At 38.1% G+C, this 17,812-nt stretch overlaps 5 protein-coding genes and 1 long non-coding RNA gene across 7 annotated transcripts in view; 3 read left to right on the forward strand and 3 right to left on the reverse strand.

Annotated features, from left to right (window-relative positions):
* LOC105284518 overlaps nucleotides 1-3,670 on the reverse strand; it is a 30,513-nt gene extending 26,843 nt beyond the window's left edge. The window contains exons 1-2 of the long non-coding RNA XR_894887.3: nucleotides 3,540-3,670; nucleotides 2,234-2,294 (exon numbers count right to left, since the gene is read on the reverse strand). This is a non-coding gene — a long non-coding RNA (uncharacterized LOC105284518). The remainder of the gene's footprint in view (nucleotides 1-2,233; nucleotides 2,295-3,539) is intronic.
* Nucleotides 3,650-5,241, forward strand: LOC105284519 (40S ribosomal protein S18). Its single transcript, XM_011348101.2, has 4 exons — nucleotides 3,650-3,731; nucleotides 4,141-4,326; nucleotides 4,401-4,502; nucleotides 4,960-5,241. Exons 1-4 carry the CDS (start codon nucleotides 3,729-3,731, stop codon nucleotides 5,125-5,127), a joined length of 459 nt encoding a protein of 152 aa, XP_011346403.1. The 5' UTR covers nucleotides 3,650-3,728; the 3' UTR covers nucleotides 5,128-5,241.
* A 278-nt stretch (nucleotides 5,242-5,519) lies between these two features.
* On the forward strand, nucleotides 5,520-7,164 carry LOC105284516 (40S ribosomal protein S18). Its single transcript, XM_011348098.3, has 4 exons — nucleotides 5,520-5,618; nucleotides 6,108-6,293; nucleotides 6,368-6,469; nucleotides 6,927-7,164. Exons 1-4 carry the CDS (start codon nucleotides 5,616-5,618, stop codon nucleotides 7,092-7,094), a joined length of 459 nt encoding a protein of 152 aa, XP_011346400.1. The 5' UTR covers nucleotides 5,520-5,615; the 3' UTR covers nucleotides 7,095-7,164.
* A 407-nt stretch (nucleotides 7,165-7,571) lies between these two features.
* On the reverse strand, nucleotides 7,572-10,971 carry LOC105284515 (dolichyldiphosphatase 1). The gene is made up of 5 exons (XM_011348097.3): nucleotides 10,491-10,971; nucleotides 9,868-9,968; nucleotides 9,559-9,737; nucleotides 9,258-9,479; nucleotides 7,572-9,166 (listed from the first exon to the last, which is right to left on the reverse strand). The coding sequence occupies exons 1-5, from the start codon at nucleotides 10,588-10,590 to the stop codon at nucleotides 9,034-9,036; spliced, it is 735 nt and encodes a 244-aa protein (XP_011346399.1). The 5' UTR covers nucleotides 10,591-10,971; the 3' UTR covers nucleotides 7,572-9,033.
* Nucleotides 10,972-11,202: 231 nt separating this feature from the next.
* Nucleotides 11,203-14,390, reverse strand: LOC105284514 (T-complex protein 1 subunit eta). 2 transcript variants are annotated; one of them, XM_011348095.3, is made up of 6 exons: nucleotides 14,239-14,390; nucleotides 13,395-13,655; nucleotides 12,778-13,107; nucleotides 12,232-12,704; nucleotides 11,759-12,028; nucleotides 11,203-11,679 (listed from the first exon to the last, which is right to left on the reverse strand). In XM_011348095.3, the coding sequence occupies exons 1-6, from the start codon at nucleotides 14,239-14,241 to the stop codon at nucleotides 11,391-11,393; spliced, it is 1,626 nt and encodes a 541-aa protein (XP_011346397.1). In that variant the 5' UTR covers nucleotides 14,242-14,390; the 3' UTR covers nucleotides 11,203-11,390. The 2 variants fall into 2 exon arrangements, with proteins under 2 accessions (XP_011346397.1, XP_011346396.1); XM_011348094.3 differs by lacking the exon at nucleotides 14,239-14,390 and adding an exon at nucleotides 13,757-14,109.
* A 404-nt stretch (nucleotides 14,391-14,794) lies between these two features.
* LOC105284513 (putative E3 ubiquitin-protein ligase UBR7) lies at nucleotides 14,795-17,708 on the forward strand. The gene is made up of 7 exons (XM_011348093.3): nucleotides 14,795-15,379; nucleotides 15,530-15,718; nucleotides 15,875-16,021; nucleotides 16,150-16,261; nucleotides 16,340-16,515; nucleotides 16,632-16,791; nucleotides 16,907-17,708. The coding sequence occupies exons 1-7, from the start codon at nucleotides 15,239-15,241 to the stop codon at nucleotides 17,056-17,058; spliced, it is 1,077 nt and encodes a 358-aa protein (XP_011346395.1). The 5' UTR covers nucleotides 14,795-15,238; the 3' UTR covers nucleotides 17,059-17,708.
* The last annotated feature ends 104 nt before the right edge of the window (nucleotides 17,709-17,812 follow it).

Consider the following 17,812-nt stretch of genomic DNA (forward strand, 5'->3'; position numbering starts at 1 on the left):
AACAGCAGGTAGGGATTACCCTTTTCTTCTACCAACGAGTTCAATTTAATTCCATGGGGGGATCGCGCCCCGCAAAATAATAAACATCGTCACTGCGCCTCTTGCGCACGGCCGGTAGACGAATATACACGATGTCACGATGACAATCGTGGTAATCCCTGCGAGGAGTTGGCAAGTGCTCAATTTATCGCTCTAGCGGGGCAAATTTGTCACTTTGAAAACTGTGATTTATAGGCACCCTTTGTGCTCGAACGCGCGCGCATCGATACAAGCGTGTGGGCATTGTTATAATAATTATTATTGGGTCGGTCAAAAGTTCGATTCGATTATTGCGTCACTTTATTACATTCGATAGAAACAAATTATTCAAGTAATCATCATCGTTATCTACAATTAGACAACGATTTTTATTGTCTATGATATAGACATTATTAACATTGTTGCCGGTATTACATATAAATTGAAAAAACGAAAATTGAACCGAACTTTTTGATTCTCCCCATACATATAACTTTGCGCTATCTGTAAACAACTTGACTTGTATTCAAGGAAAATAACTATATAAGGAATTATTAAGGCAGTAATCGTTTGACATGCAGTGCATATATTATTTGCCTACGAATATATTTTAATATTATTAAGAGCACACATATCATTCACCTAATCTCTAACGCTTTCCGTGCGTAAAAAGTACAGAGCATATGTCAGTTGACGCTGTAAATACTTTGTCATAATCCAGCATAAACGATGCGACGTCGGGGACCGCCCCCGAGACGATGTAGCTGTCCCAAGTAATACAGAATCCATTGACAATGATTAATCGTTTCAGCGCTTTGCACTCTGCACTTCCTGCGCGATCCCAGAAGAATATCACTTCCCGAAAAAAAACAGTGAAAAAACATAAAGCGTTCTTGCAAAACGCAGCGCGCGGAAACGCAATCCTATCTGACGGAAACGACGGTAACGATGCTTTATGAATTCGGCGACAAATTTATCGCGAGACAGCCACGTGCGCGACTTCGTTTCTGCAATCGTACCCCCGTTTTAATCAACGCGAGTTGTCTTTCGCCGCATCCGCTGAACGGACGAGGTAGCTGAATCCTTTGAAATCTATTTAGAAAATACTCAAGTGTACCTATCGCAAATTATCAGTCGATAGGAATAACGTGAACGGCAGTATTTTTAAATCAAAGCAATTCTCAGCTTTTCCAACATCTATTAGATTCTCAGCATATAAAAAACTTTTTCATATCAAATAACAGAGATTACTTTTTGAATTCAGAGATAAATTAATTAGAAGTAACTTACACGTTACTTGTGACATCCCACTTAGGTAATAATTTTAACAATCATTAATTGCAACAAATGCTACCACACTTATTTTTATTTATGTGCTTTGTTCTTTTTCCTAGCAGAGCAGAAACAAAAGATGCCTTTTATAATAACGACAATACAGAATAAGCTTATTAACGTGCAAAAGAAAGGCAAAATTTAGCGCATAATTTTAAAATATCGCTTATTAGCGACTCAAATTTTTGATCTGCACCTGATTCAAATTTGATTATCCTACCCTATAGCGCGCATGAAAAATCTATCCGCAGTCGGTGACCGAACAGGTAATGTTAGAGCGAAACTCGCAGATTCTTCCTTATTCCGGCTTAATCCGGGGGAACGACCGTAATAAAACGGATCAAAGGAGGATCATACGCCCGGGAACTCGGCGATATTCTTCGCCGCCCCGCGCGACTCACTGAGCGCTCGTTTGGGCTCGCTTTTCCACCTCGATCCGCCTTTGCCCAATCGACCAACCCCTGACCCATGCAGTCAAGATTAGAGGTGGTAGAGGAAGGGGAGATAGGAAATCTCGGAGGGACGGAAGAGAAAGAGAGAAAAAGGAAAAAAAGGAGACAGAAAGAGAGAAAAAGAGAGTTCAAACGGTGAAACAATTGCTTTTCGTTCGTTGGATTTTTATCGAGTTATCGAAACTCCATTGACAATCGACACCAGACAAATTTCATTCCGCGCCGGCAACCCCAGTGTTGGTGGGTGTGCCCGTGGAATCGACGCGATCGCATGCTGAGCGTAAATATTAAATTCTCGTGTTGATTTTTTGCGAGCGCGACCGTCTACGCGCGTATTCGTGTGTTTTAGCTTTTCTCGACACTGATAAAAAAACGATAACGACCAAGCTTCGTTTATTTAATTGCATCTTCTAACTTATTTACTATCTTACCCTTATATTTGATGTTTCCAGCATTTTAAAGTCTCTGTGCAGCATATAAAGCGATGCTCTCCTGAAAAGCAAAAGATTTATTGATTATCACATCTTTATCATGACACGCAACGATTGTGCTGAATTTTTATATTTTTTTCGGCATAAAAAAGTAAATAAATAATTAAATTATTATGTAATATTAAGCTCTTAATAATTAGTTATATTTTTTTTTATTTTAAGTAATTCCAACTAATATCTTCTTTTGCAACATGAATATCTGTTTCGTATAGTTTGTTTTATTAATAATTTAAAACACAGCGTATTGGTAAACTAACTTTTCTACTTGAAAAAGATTGACGCTGATTATTAGTTGCTACTGTTGACGACTCAGTCTTACGCACCATTTTGAAATATTGACGAAAGAATTGTAAATCAGTGTTTCTCACGTATTTTTGAATCAACGTCGTACATCATACTTTCCACCGCTTTTATTAAACTAAACTAATATTTTATTATTCAGATACAAATTAATTCGGTGTTTTTTGTGAAAAATAATAGATTAATTGTTGCACTAGCGCACTATTGTGTCTCGTGCAAATTGTGTCGCTCGAATATTATAATGGCGACATCTATAATCACTTTTATGAGGTTTCAAGCCATTATTTTCTACACCATTTCATATCATTTCAAGGTAAAATCATTTTTCTTTCGTAAATAAGAGGACATTTTTGTAAGAAAACTTGCTATAAAGTTGAAATCTTAAATATATATATATATAATAAAGTAACTCTTTTGTTAACAGAAGCTTCTGCGATCTATCGCAAATGACTATTGCTTTGGCAAAAATATCATATAATCATTCAGCAGACTTGCAACTCAAAACAAGAGAATTACAAATTGCTTTAATCTGAAATGATGGAATTAATCGTGTATTTTACAATACAATGAAAAAATATTGCAAACTTGGATTAATAACCTTAAAATAACCCTAAAAAATCTTTAGTCTTATTAGTCGCTAATTCGCATATTTTTATAAGTTACTATTATAAAGATCGACCTACACGGAAATAAGTGGCGTGATCACTTTTTAACTTAATAGTATATACCCTTGTCAATTCTTATTAAACTATTGCATGACACAATTAACATCAAGATAATTGATTGATTATCGACATCATCGAAATAAAATGTTTACATCGCACTCAACTAAGTGAAAGGAGAAGTAGAAATAAATTCAACTTCAGGATTTAAATTTAAGATTTATAAAATTAGTAATCGTAATTTACATTGTAAAATACAAGACGGCAATGCCAGGCATACGCACCATATTTCTTTATCAATCGGAATTTCATATTTCGAAACGTCCTCAGTCTAACTCCATTCCTCCATAATTGCTCCAGAGCCATAAACGCAAGAAGAAGTAGCTCTGCTTCCCGCTTTGTCTCTGCACTGTCTGCACGTTTCTCTTTGCCACGCTGCACTTCGGTCTTTCAGTGACAAGCAATAGAGCAAGATGGTGGGTATCGCACGGCATCGCCTCGAAATCCAGTTTTATTCCTGAAATCCCACACGATATGCATTCAGTGATTAAACCGAATGACGATTTTATCAGTGCAGAATTTGTTTCGAAAGTATTTTGGTGTCTCGTGAAAAAATAACGAGACTAAGTTTTGGGGTTAGAAGATAACCCCAATTGCATCGCTTCCAATTTGTGTTTATGGATGTTTACTCGACTTTGCCATAATTTCTTTCAACTTTGAAGAAAGACCATGTTTATTTCATGATCCTCTTTAATTTATAAAAATATTTGTCAGGCGATTTTACATAAAAGTACTTTATCGCTTCGCAAAATATTTTGTGGTGAGGTTAGCTTTGAATATGCAACGAGCAATATTATTAATCATACGTTTGCTGCTGTTTTCTAGTCGCTCGTGATTCCTGAGAAGTTCCAGCACATTCTTCGTGTCATGGGCACGAATATCGATGGTAATAGGAAAGTCATGTTTGCCATGACTGCGATCAAAGGTGTTGGTCGGCGTTACGCCAATATCGTCTTGAAGAAGGCTGATATCGACTTGGACAAGCGAGCTGGAGAGTGCTCGGAGGAAGAAGTGAGTATTACGATCCATAATATGTATGGTGGACAAATATTTAGAATGATTAATTTATTAAAATATTGCTTTAGGTCGAGAAGATTGTCACCATTATGGCCAATCCTAGACAGTACAAGATTCCAGACTGGTTCCTCAATAGGCAGAAAGATATTGTCGATGGAAAATACTCGCAGGTATGAAGCCACTTATTTTGAAAGAGAAACAATTGTTTGGTCATGCTTTATCATCAAAAAATGATACAAATAGACACATTTCGTAAAACGTTCTTCGTAGGTCAGATATCTAAATGATAATATATTCATTGAGATTTAAATTGACACAAGATTAAAATCCTTATTCGAACGATTTGTAATACCTGAGTCTTTACGAATAAGTATTTGTTCTCTAAAGTCTTACAAATCTCCCTGCACAAATTCACGACTGATCGTACAGCATTTATTGTACGTTCAGCTGGTAGCTTGTGCAAAAGTAACTGCACTGCTGTACATTTAAAAATCGCTTACTTAGTATTCTTACTAGCCTAAGTAACAGTACACGTGCAACAGAGATAAAGTTATTTATGGATATGTATGCAATACCTATAGTAGATTTGCAAGGTATTCCTAAAACATTGTATGCATTGCTTTGCAGCTCACGAGTGCTAACCTGGACTCGAAACTGCGTGAAGACTTGGAGAGGATGAAGAAGATCCGTGCTCACAGGGGTCTGCGTCACTATTGGGGTCTTCGTGTACGTGGTCAGCACACCAAGACTACCGGTCGCCGTGGACGCACGGTCGGTGTGTCCAAGAAGAAATAAATCCATTAATTTTGTATATTCTATTTAAGGTCTTTTAATAAACCCTTAAAACATAAACTTCTTTCGTCCGTTGTATATTGATATTGGAAAAATACAATCGTAATGCATATCCGATCATGAGAATTTATCACTTGCGCTTTAATTGCGAAATACGTATTGAAGTAAATATTATTCTTCTGGTCCCGAACTAATTCTATAACCTGCATCTTGCAGAAATCATTTAATTTAGTAATAAGAACGTTATTAAGTAAAAATAATGAGGATGAGATTAGAACTTCGTGTCTATTTTTTTTCTAATACTTTTCTAATAATTGTCACTTCCTTACCGACAATTGTTATAAACAGCAATGCACGTGCACCTTATTCATTTATCAATCCGAATTTCAAATATCAAACTTTCTCAAGCTACTCACTCTACTTCCGGTTTCGTCTCTGCGTGGTTCCGTTCATCTCTCTTTCTGCCTTTTGGTGACAAGAAATAAGGCAATATGGTAAGTTTTGTGCGGTTTTGCTTGAAAATTCAACATTTTTAATAAAATCTTGTACAAAATATGTTAAATGATTGAATAAAGTAACGATCTTATCAATGCAGAATTTATTTCAAGAGTATTTTAATAAGAAGAAATGACAAAACAACTTTGGGGTTAGATACCTCCAATTGCATTGGTTGCAATGTGTGTGTGAATAATGTTATTTCGATAATTTTTTAACTTTGGAGGAGTATTTTATTTGTTTTATGATTCTTTTTGTAAACATTTCGTTTCGTTGGGTGATTACGTTGATCAGAATTTAATAGATACTTCACGAAATGTTTTGTTGGGGTTAGCTTCGAATACATGAGGTATGCGGATTAATTCGGTACTTCTTTTGAAGAAATGAAATCTTTATTCATTTTTTTTCAAGAGGGGATTTATTTATTAATTTGCGCTCCTAACGACTGATATAATTAAATACTAACCATACATTTGCTGTTGCTGTAGTCGCTCGTGATTCCTGAGAAGTTTCAGCACATTCTTCGTGTCATGGGCACGAATATCGATGGTAATAGAAAAGTCATGTTTGCCATGACTGCGATCAAAGGTGTTGGTCGGCGTTACGCCAATATCGTCTTGAAGAAGGCTGATATCGACTTGGACAAGCGAGCTGGAGAGTGCTCGGAGGAAGAAGTGAGTATTACGATCCATAATATGTATGGTGGACAAATATTTAGAATGATTAATTTATTAAAATATTGCTTTAGGTCGAGAAGATTGTCACCATTATGGCCAATCCTAGACAGTACAAGATTCCAGACTGGTTCCTCAATAGGCAGAAAGATATTGTCGATGGAAAATACTCGCAGGTATGAAGCCACTTATTTTGAAAGAGAAACAATTGTTTGGTCATGCTTTATCATCAAAAAATGATACAAATAGACACATTTCGTAAAACGTTCTTCGTAGGTCAGATATCTAAATGATAATATATTCATTGAGATTTAAATTGACACAAGATTAAAATCCTTATTCGAACGATTTGTAATACCTGAGTCTTTACGAATAAGTATTTGTTCTCTAAAGTCTTACAAATCTCCCTGCACAAATTCACGACTGATCGTACAGCATTTATTGTACGTTCAGCTGGTAGCTTGTGCAAAAGTAACTGCACTGCTGTACATTTAAAAATCGCTTACTTAGTATTCTTACTAGCCTAAGTAACAGTACACGTGCAACAGAGATAAAGTTATTTATGGATATGTACGCAATACCTATAGTAGATTTGCAAGGTATTCCTAAAACATTGTATGCATTGCTTTGCAGCTCACGAGTGCTAATCTGGACTCGAAACTGCGTGAAGACTTGGAGAGGATGAAGAAGATCCGTGCTCACAGGGGTCTGCGTCACTATTGGGGTCTTCGTGTACGTGGTCAGCACACCAAGACTACCGGTCGCCGTGGACGCACGGTCGGTGTGTCCAAGAAGAAATAATTTCATAAATTATGTACATACTATTTAAGGATTATTAATAAACTCTTGAACCGGAAACTTTTTTAGCGTTTAACCAAATCGTAATTGTTTAATCGGTTTTCAATCATGCAATCATGTTTATTGTATACCTGTCGTATAGGAATATTAATATATTGCTAAAAGAGCTCAAACGCTCTCAAAAAAATCATGACGCAGCGTATGTATCAACTTTTCATTTCCATAAATTTTGAAGTGCGTATAACATAAGTTACCTTTTTATTTTCTATTTCGCTTTCTCAAGGTTAGTCATTAGCTTAGAAGTCAATGCCGTTTAGAATAATTTCACAAAATTATTTTCAAAGGCACGCGAGAGATAAGTATCTCGATTCCAGAAAAAAATATTTTCAAATATACAGATGAGAAAATGTTTTCAGACATAGAACTGTCGAATAGTATTTGCTTGGAAAGAATAATTAAGGGTAGGAAGTTTTCAAAACATTTTTCAAGCGATCGACTGCACTCTTGTGCTACTTTATTAAATTCCATTAACAAAATGCTATATCTTTCTCTCTCCTCCGCAGAAAAAAATTAATTGCAACTGTACAACATCGCTACCGTTTGTCGCCCGCTATCTTCTATTTAAACTAACAATTATTGTTATCTTTATGCTATGACTCGCACCTTTTTCTACTGCAGAAAATCATTGAATTTGATAAATTTTAAAAAGGAACAACAATTAAACGTATTTAACTCCGAAGAAAAGAAAGGAACTAACGTAACATTTCGATACATGAGGCAGTCTCATAAATATTAACGAATCAACAACGGGCATGCGAGGAAGAATTCGCATCAACACTTAAAAGTATATGTATCGTACGTTAAATGTTATTGTATACATAATATTAAAATCTTGCTGATTTATAATTTAACTAATAGTTGTAATAACTTCCAGTAATTCGGAAAATAATTGAACGCGTCAATTTTTCTCTCGATACTTTAGGAAATAAATCGAGTAATGTACATGCATATGAAAAATGGGATAAAATGAAAGAAAATGAAAATGTGCTATAATGAGTTATTGCGAAACGTTTGTATTGCTGTAATAAACTATTGTAGCACATTCACCGAGCAAACTGGACCTGTCAAGCTAGGAGATTTATTTCTTCCGTTCGCAGCTGTTCATTATTGATCAATCGTCGTTCATATCCAGAAAAACGTAAAACAATTACCAGTCTCAATTTAACCGAACACTGAAGCCGTAAACGCGTGCCGATATTTCGATCTCCATTTGATTAAGTATCTGGAATATACGAGGGAAGGATCTAGCACACTCGTAGTATATACATGCTCCTTTAAAGTCACTATGCAAAACGTATTGTTGAATATTCAACGGTGGTTCCCGAAGAAAATAATTTGTCGAGCGTACGATAGTATCTGAAATTGAGCGGCATAAACGAGCACTTGATGGCTTTGGACTAAAAATCCTGACATTTTGCAGTGTTACATTCGAGAGTTGTCATCTCTGTCTTTCGCAGCAGTGTCTTTGACAGTTAGGAGTCACGCAAATTTGCGCCATGTTCGGTTATCTCATCTTTCAATTATCATCACATCATCTTTCAATAAAAATACATAAAAAGTTATCATATTAGTCCTAATATTAATAATTATCGTCATATTGATAATAATCATTGCGATAACGACAATGTTGGATGATGCTGACGATGACGATGATTAATGACGGTTAGTTCGCAATCGTTTTCACGTTTGTACTGGCATTCTTTAACACTTGATGTATCTCGGGAAATGGAATAGAATGTCGATTCGCATGTACCAAACGGATGTATTTGCGCCCGTTTCCAAACTCTTGTCAGCTATAAAGGAATGCTAGTTCAACGTTGGGTCGTTCGTTATCAAGGCATTTATTAGCGGCCATTTAATTTATCGGCCAGCCTACTAATCGTCAATGCGATCTGCCTATCGCCGACAACTTTCGTGCACGTGCACGCACTTCCGTACGGATACTCGTGTATTCGAACCACAGGACGTTAGGAATTAGCGTCGTGTCGCGCAACAACAGGTATTCCGATATTCGCCTGTAGAATAAACAGGGGTCAGACCCGATGAATAATATTACCGTTTTAATCTTATTATTATTTACTATTGCTGCTTCTGACCGTTACTCACCATGAGACCACTACATGGAAAAATGGTGTCAGAAACGTATGCGTGATTACGAACCATGCTGTTCCCAGTACAATTCCGATTAACGCACCACAGAATACTTGAATGGTGGAGTGGTACAGCAAATACACTCTGCCGTAAATGACCAGTACGGCTACGATAATGCATCCTATTGCTACTATTGTCCGCCAAAACTTTTCGAATATCGTACAATTATAATTCAACCTTGAACACAATCATTCAATACTGTAAATCACCGAAATAACACGGATAATATTCGATAATGTTCGATGTAATGGCTTACCTAAAATATATAAAAAGTGTTGCGTATACAGCGAAGAACGATATAAATTGTGCATGTGTAGATGGCATGCCGTATTCGTTATACAGGCCATCTCTCTTCATCGGTCTCGACTGACGAATCGTATGTTTTAATACAAAATTTATTAAGTAATTGATAAGAGCGCCGCTAAAAAATGTAATCTGCAAATAAAAGAAAAAATCATATGCGTTAATTATAAATTGTACTTACTGGACTAGTTAGATACTACATAATGCATTATTATGGAGTTGTATGTTATGCTTAATTATGATTATTTTCACAATTACTTACAGTATGTAAATCTCTTCTAAAAAGTATCAATGTGACGAAACCAATTATGATTATAAACGGCGCTAGACTCAATACAGCCAAAAGCTCCCCGAAGAAATCTCCTAAAAATTTACATGTCCATCATTTACATATAACATCAATTTACGTATACATCATTGTTACATTGTAACAAAAATTTTTTCCATTCTTTACTCTATTTTGACTAGATAACAAATCTTTTAAGAATTACCAAAAAACTGACTTGCACAGCATTTTATAACAATTAAACTTAGATATAACGTATATATTTTTGCATAAAATTTTATTTCTTTTAAATGCAATTTCGTTATCAGCAAGTATCATTACACGTAAACGTGCGACCCGCTTGACCACTGCCAATTCAGTACAATACCACTGTATTGTAGCAGCGGCCGCTATGTATATATGACTATATATCTCAGCCCGTCCGTGTAAAACAGCAGGTGTGTGCGCGTGGAGCGGCAAACAAGCGGCACAAAGGCGGCATGCCAATCGCTTACAGTATCGGCGAAGGATCCGGCAGTCCTCTCGCGACGCGCGCCTCGAGCTCGGCCTACTTTCGCTCGCGGTGCGCGAAAGTCTGGGAGAAATGCACCTGTACTCACCTTCCGGGTACTCCACGAATGTCAGAGACAGCGGGGTCCATTCGAGTTTGTCGGCAGCATGTTTCGAACGAAACTCCAACGACTCGTCGACCGATGCCATGTTATCGCGATTCTTGATGCAGTGGCATGTCTCGCGAATGGAAACACCGGGGTTGTCGTGTGCTCGGGTGCTCGCGACCGCACTGATTCGACGTCTGGACTGATCGTGACTGTCGCTCGCAGCCGTCCGTCCGTCCTTCCGTCGGCACTGACCTCACTTACACTACTTGCACTAATCGCGCTAAACGACGAGGCCGAACGAGAGATCGCGAAGAGGCACCGACGAAAGCCACCAAACGGAACGCCGCGAAATCAATGCCCAATCCCTCTCTCGAGCTCGATCGGTTAGCGGCGACTCTGATACTCGCAGCTGTCAACGACCTCGTGGCTGAAAATTAAAATCAACCGCAAAAATAATCGGGGAAAAAAATGAGAACTGCGCGATCGTAGTCTGTCATTCGATGCAAGCTTCAGCTGAATCACCGTCGCGGCGGTCGCGCGAACACTGCGTTGTCAAGCGGAAGCGCGCTGTCGATCTCGATCGTTCAAGTTATAAATTCAGTAAAAAATGCAAATCGATTAACGATTAAACGTATAAGAGGAGAGCGTAAGGGAAAGGCGGAAGAGATTATTCTACGAGCGCGTGATCTTTGCAAATACTTATAGCTTCGTGTAACCAAGAATGACACAAATTTTTATTCTGAACGCAGGTGGCGCACACCTGTCATACATTATAAATATTGGCATATACAAAATATGACGAGCGTGAGAAGTATAAGCTGGGCTTTCATTTTATCATGTTAGCTTTCTTCTTTTTTTTTTTCTTTCTAAGTCTAATTCAAGAGTGAGTAGACAGATAGATTACATAGGTCTGCCCATGCCGCGACCCATCGGCGGCTGCGGAGCATCCTGGCTGCTCCTGGGATTCTTGATAGTTTCGTCGACAGACAGAATGAGACACGCGGCCTCCGTTGCGGCGGTCAGCGCGTTGATCTTCACTATGGCCGGCTCCCAGACACAGAACTGCATGTTATCGGCGATGTCCTCGGAATTGATGTCGACGCCATACCAGCGCAGACCCTTGTGGTGTTTCTGGCGCAACTTGTTCAGGATATTCGTTGCGTCAAATCCAGCGTTGTCACAGAGTTGCCTGTCAATCGAATATTTATCAATTTCATTTGTCGATCTCTGTCACATGAACGTGCATTTGTGCCTGTGTTCGGGCGTACCTCGGAATGACCTCGAGAGCTCTCGCTATCGCTCCTATCAAGAGCTGCTCCTTGCCAGCGATAGTACGGGAATAATCGCGTAGAGTCTTTGACAGTTCCATCTCGATAGCGCCACCGCCAGCGACTACCGTGTCATTCTTTACCATGCGTCTGACGACCATGATGGCGTCATGAAGGGATCTCTCCGTCTCTTCCAAGAACTGCTCCGCGCCGCCGCGCAGGATGAACGTACACGTTCTCGCCCGCGAACACTCGTAGAAGACGTTGAACCTAGCAAGATATTCGTTTCATTACAGCGCTGTTTCGATAATATCCACGTACGCATACCTCCTAATATTTAAAGTGCAGATTAGTATGTTAATATATTACCTGATACAAATCTAAACGAGTCTCAGAATTGGAGTTTTAAATTTGTCTCGAATCGCGATTGATTCATGTATCATTCGAATCAAGTCGCGCCAAGTACGACTTACCTTTCGCCGCCAATTTGCTTCTCCTCGAAGATCTGGCATCTGCCGAGATCGGAGTCCTTAATATCGTGCACCGTTGTTAAGATCGCTCCACCGCACGCTTTCATCGTTCTCTTGAGATCCTCGTCGGGCACCCTACCGGCGCAGAACATGTCCCTGTCGGCGAAGTACTGTGTCGCTACGTCGCCAATCGGCAGCATGGACAGCACCACCTTTGCGCCGCTCTTGTGAATCTGGTCGAGTTTATCGTAAAGAATCTGCCATTCCGCATCCACGACCTTCTGGTATTCCGCGACGTTATCCACGCGCACCTCCGCATTGTCGCGTTCAGCCTTCAACTCCAACTCGATGTTGAGCAACGCGATCTTGCACTGCTCATACGTTTTCGGTTGCATCTCGAATCCGGCATACGAGAACGTCTTTTTAAAGGCCACTCCTTGGATCAGCTCCGAATCTTCCAGCGCGCCTCCAGCTACCTAAATTCATGCATTATTCACATATTCAGGCACGTCAAAATTTTTAAAATCATGATGATGGGTGATCACATACTTTTTTTATGCCGATCATGTTAAGAGGAAGCAAATCGTCCAACATCATGACAGCTTTAACGACTAACTGACTGAAGTGCTCCTTTTGTTGATGTATTAACTTGGAACTCATGGACGTGGCCGCGCATTCTTCCAGAAATTCAATCTGCTTGCTCCTGCTGCTTTTGTCTATCTTGATGCTTAGTTCATTAATTTTATCTACTGCTATCTGAAGCGCACGACGAAGGGCCTTGATAATTATACGTGAATGCACGCCCTCCTCGATAAACGACTTCATCTGTTTCAAGAATTCTCCTGCCAATAGAACAACACTGGTCGTGCCATCTCCTACCTATTAAACAATAAAGTTTAATTCAATTTCTTCTTGTCTTTGTTTCCTCCCATTTTTTTAAATATTTTATATCATTATATAACACCGAGTTACAATGAGAACATGAAGCAATTTATGAGAATATTGTTGACAACAGTTTCCTATTTAATATCTCCTTTTGTATTTAACAATGTTATTTCTATACAATATTTTCACAACACTATTGCTTAAATCAGTTTGACTTGTTGCTGAAACTGTTTTCATGGGACGATGCAAAAGTGATAAATAAAGTAACATGACTCTTATACCTCTGCATCTTGTGATTTTGCAATATCCACCAAGATCTTTGCAGCTGGATGAATGATGTCCAACAATTTCAGGATGGTAGCACCATCGTTGGATATGGTACTCTTTCCATGCTGATCGACTATAAGCTTGTCCATGCCACGAGGACCTAGGGTGGTCCTAACAGCGTCCACAACAATCTGACATGCATTTATATTAGATATCACTTGCGGCTTTCCCTGGGACGCATCCGTGCCCTCTTTCAACAGGATTATTTGTGGCTGCTGTAAAAGAATAGCAGAAAATGATATCACCCGATTATTAAATTGATTATAACTACATTATTCATAAACAAACATGAAAAATTTATAAAGGAAAAGTATACCCTAGAGTATCTTCCCATTTTTGACGTTTGCAATGTTTCTCGTGAATCGAAATACTCGACAATCGCGACATCCGAGAGAAATCGACAGTAAACAAACGAGGAGCGGAATTAGCTACGTGACTACAAGAATATAAATATACACAAAGTCGAATAAAAGTCGTGTTCGTATGCGTGCCGAAATGAGTTTCCTTATAAGGTTATAAGATTGGGAGCTGAAAGCATAACACTATCATGACTCGCGGAAACGTTCGAATTGAAAGGATCTACTCGTTACTACATATCGTGAAACATTCTCTATCGCAATAATATGACACAAATCAGAGAAAGCAGATCGAAATAAAAGCGAAATAAAGCAACGCATGAGGAATTGCTCTAAAACTGATTTTAATTATTAGACAAAATCGGAGTTGCGCATGTTATATATTAGATGAGCATTTTTCGACAGCATCAGCTACGTTCATTTCCTATACATTAAAGCTTACCATTTTGGAGCTTTTTATCAGAGTATTCGATGATTTCGAGAATTCGTTCTCGATAATTCTAAATTAACGCCTTGTAGCGAGAAAACGCCGAGATCGCCGAGATCAACGAGCATGGACAAAGGGAGTAATAAGAGCAGCCGTCCAGTAATTTTCGTAGAATTCCGCGGCGCTGATTGCGCCTATTTTCACTTGTTCCTTCTTCCTGATTGGTCGGCCGCCATGTTAGGTCCGCACGTCATAATATAGTTCGCGCCTCTGTATATTTCAGAACTTTATATTTTAGTATTCTACTTGGGAGTAGCGCAAGCCTGCAGGTGATTTTTTTACGCAAACGATTATCGAAATGGCACGCATGGACCGGCATATTGCCGGTCAATCCAATGTTTTTCTTCTAAATTATCAAAAGAAGGAAATGATTATTAAGAAACCAATTCTATATGGTAATTATTATTTAACTTCTTTTGTTATTCTATAATAGAATTTAATATTTATTCACAGCGCAGCGTAGCGCATATTTGAATCGAGGTTAGGTTAGATTGACATCTCAGGTTAGGTTTCAGAGGGCACTACAAACGTTAGTTACCTAAATCTACGTGAAAGTTTGGTGGGCCTGGGTTTGAATTTCTGTAGCTCGCGTCCTTCGGATTTTGCGACGCTGCGATATGCAGCAGCAGTATCGAGTACATTGTTAAAATCGCGTAGCATAAATTGTTATGGGATACGATTAAAACGAGCGTACATTCTCGACGACAAGTCGACAACAAATCTGAAAGAATCCGATGGTGCACTAGTGTCAGTAAGATGTATGTCAAACGCGTTGTTGGCGACTTTCTGTCGTTCTGCGCGTAATTCTCTGTTGCGATCTTCCGTGCTTACTGGCGACTCGCGTCGATGCCCGTTCAGTCTCGGTCTTCGCGATCCTGAAATTCGTGACAAGTGTGTTGTTGCTCTCTCTCTCTCTCTCTCTCCCTCATTCGCTGCTCGTTAGAAAATTGCGAAGATGTCCGATAAACTGGCCGAATCCGTGGACGATGACAATTCCGTTACAATGCTCGATGTTCTCCAAGAAGAGAATCAGCTCGAAGAAGACGCGTATGCTGTGTTGGGCGCTTCTGATGATCAAAATTGCACTTACAGCAAGGTTGTGCGCTTGATTTAGTAATTTTTATCCAGTTTTTTCCACGACATTGTAATCTTGCCTAAGGGACATTGTTCCTCATTGTTTGCTGCTCGAGTTGTCTACTGTTCATTGGTATCAAGTCGCCTTATTTAAACGAATGATTATTTATAGGGGTACATAAGGCAAGCGCTGTATGCATGTAAAACATGTTGCTGCAATAAAATCCCAGCTGCCGTTTGCCTGGCATGTAGCTTCCATTGCCACGAAGGACATGAACTTGTGGAGTTGTACACAAAGCGACATTTCAGATGTGATTGCGGAAACTCAAAGTTTGATGGCAAGGAATGCAACTTGGACAAAGTAATAAGTTTTCTGCGTAAACAATATTTTATGTCTTTTACAAAAAAATTATATTTAACTATTCCTTACTATTTGTTTTAACAAACATTTTCTCTATATGTTTTAGATAAAATTACATGATGCTAATTAAGTTAAGACACTTATTATTCATTTTAGCTGAAAGCTGCTACGAATACTGAGAATAAATACAATCAGAATTTTTATGGAGTTTATTGTACCTGTGCAAGACCGTATCCTGATCCTGAGGGTGATGAGGATGATATGCTGCAGTGTATAATATGTGAAGATTGGTATCATTCGAAAGTAAATATATTTATATTCATAATTTAAACTATATATTTCAAATTTTTAATATTTTATTTGCAATTTTCTCCTTTTTATCATTTACAGTGCGACAATTCGTGAAATAAATAATTGTATGTTTTTCTTAGCACCTGGAATGCGATAATGGTGTACCTGCATACAACACGTACGATGAAATGATCTGTGCAGGCTGCATGAGAAAGCATAACTTTCTGTGGAGATATGCGTCAAAGTATGCAGGTGAGAGATGCTCAGATTTTTAAGCGTATAAAATTATTACTATAATTGCGAGTTTATTAATGTTTGATCTTGGCTTAGTCCTCAAAAATTCAGATTCTAAATCAGTGGCAGCCGCTAAAGACGAAGAGGTAGAGATCAGCGAGTTGCCGAAAGGATGTCAGATGCCAAAACTTAATTGTACTAATACAAAGGGAAGTTGTTTCTGGATGGAGGGTTGGAGGACCGCACTCTGCGCCTGCGAGGAATGCAAATCGGTGAGACATTTGAAGAGTGAACGTTGTACATTTTTCCATTGTCATAGACGAGAGCTTGAAGAATTTGTACGTCATACAATCATTGTTTATTTTATTGCTTTTTCCTATTTTTGCAGTTATATAATGCAAAAGACATTGCATTTCTACTCGATCCGAAAGACAGTGTACAGGCATATGAGGAAGCGGGCAAGATGAACAAGAAGGAATCGCAATATGAGAAAGGTATGAAAGCTCTGGCAAGCATGGGACATGTACAAAAGTTGACAGCAATCGAAGGTAAGACAAAGTTAAAATTATTTTCTTCTGCGTTTAGTTGAAAGCATAGTTAATCTTACAGAAAGTATCGAGTATTGTTTACTATTAATATTGAACTGCTTATAATAATTTGCAGAATATAATAATATGAAGGAACGGTTAATGCAATATCTGCAAAAGTTCGCGGAAAATAAAAAAGTCGTACGCGAGGAGGACATAAAGGAATTCTTTTCCGAAATGGAATCGAAGAAGCGTCCTAAAGTGATCGTGCCAACATACTGTCGTTGAAAACTGCTATTTTAATATCACATTAATTCCGTAGCCAGCTAACAATTATAGGAGTAAGACTAAGCGTTTTATTACGTTTCTGTGGCACCTGCTATCACGTAGCGCGAGTCTTAAGATTTTTGTGTCTGCTGCTCTGTCTCTCTCTCTCTCCATACGTCACTACATCAAAGAATCTTTTAATAAAAATTTTCATTTCCATGTAATTGAAAGAGGAATATAAAAATCATACAGGAGGAGCATGTAATTTGCGATATGAGTGAGTGATAATTTCTCTCTTCGCAATTGAATGTACGATATTTAATTCGATGTAATAATAAATCAAATCTATTTTTTAATAATAAATATATGGGAAGTATTATACAAAATATGGGACTTAAGTGAATTGATATATATTATTTGTAAGTCACATATGATTTATATATACATATATCATGATATTGTGCGCTGTATCTCTTATTTGTTATCACTATTACAGATAAAAAAATACAAACCGCATAATAAAATTTAAGACCTTACAATGTCTATATAGCTTGAAAAGTGCACTAATGTGTTTTCGGCAATTACCACAACTAGAATAAGAAACAGTGTGAAGTTTAGATTTATATTTCATTCAACAAGCAATGTAAAACTAATAAATCTTTCTTACATCTGAAAGCGTTATGTTTTATGTCTAGAACAAATGCTCTCTCAAATCACGGTATTAAAAATCCAAAGTGAGAGGTGAGGCGTGCAATAAATAACGTACAGAATATAA

The sequence above is a fragment of the Ooceraea biroi genome, chromosome 6 (genome assembly GCF_003672135.1).
Source record: "Ooceraea biroi isolate clonal line C1 chromosome 6, Obir_v5.4, whole genome shotgun sequence".
In the NCBI taxonomy this organism is placed as follows: Eukaryota; Metazoa; Arthropoda; class Insecta; order Hymenoptera; family Formicidae; genus Ooceraea; species Ooceraea biroi.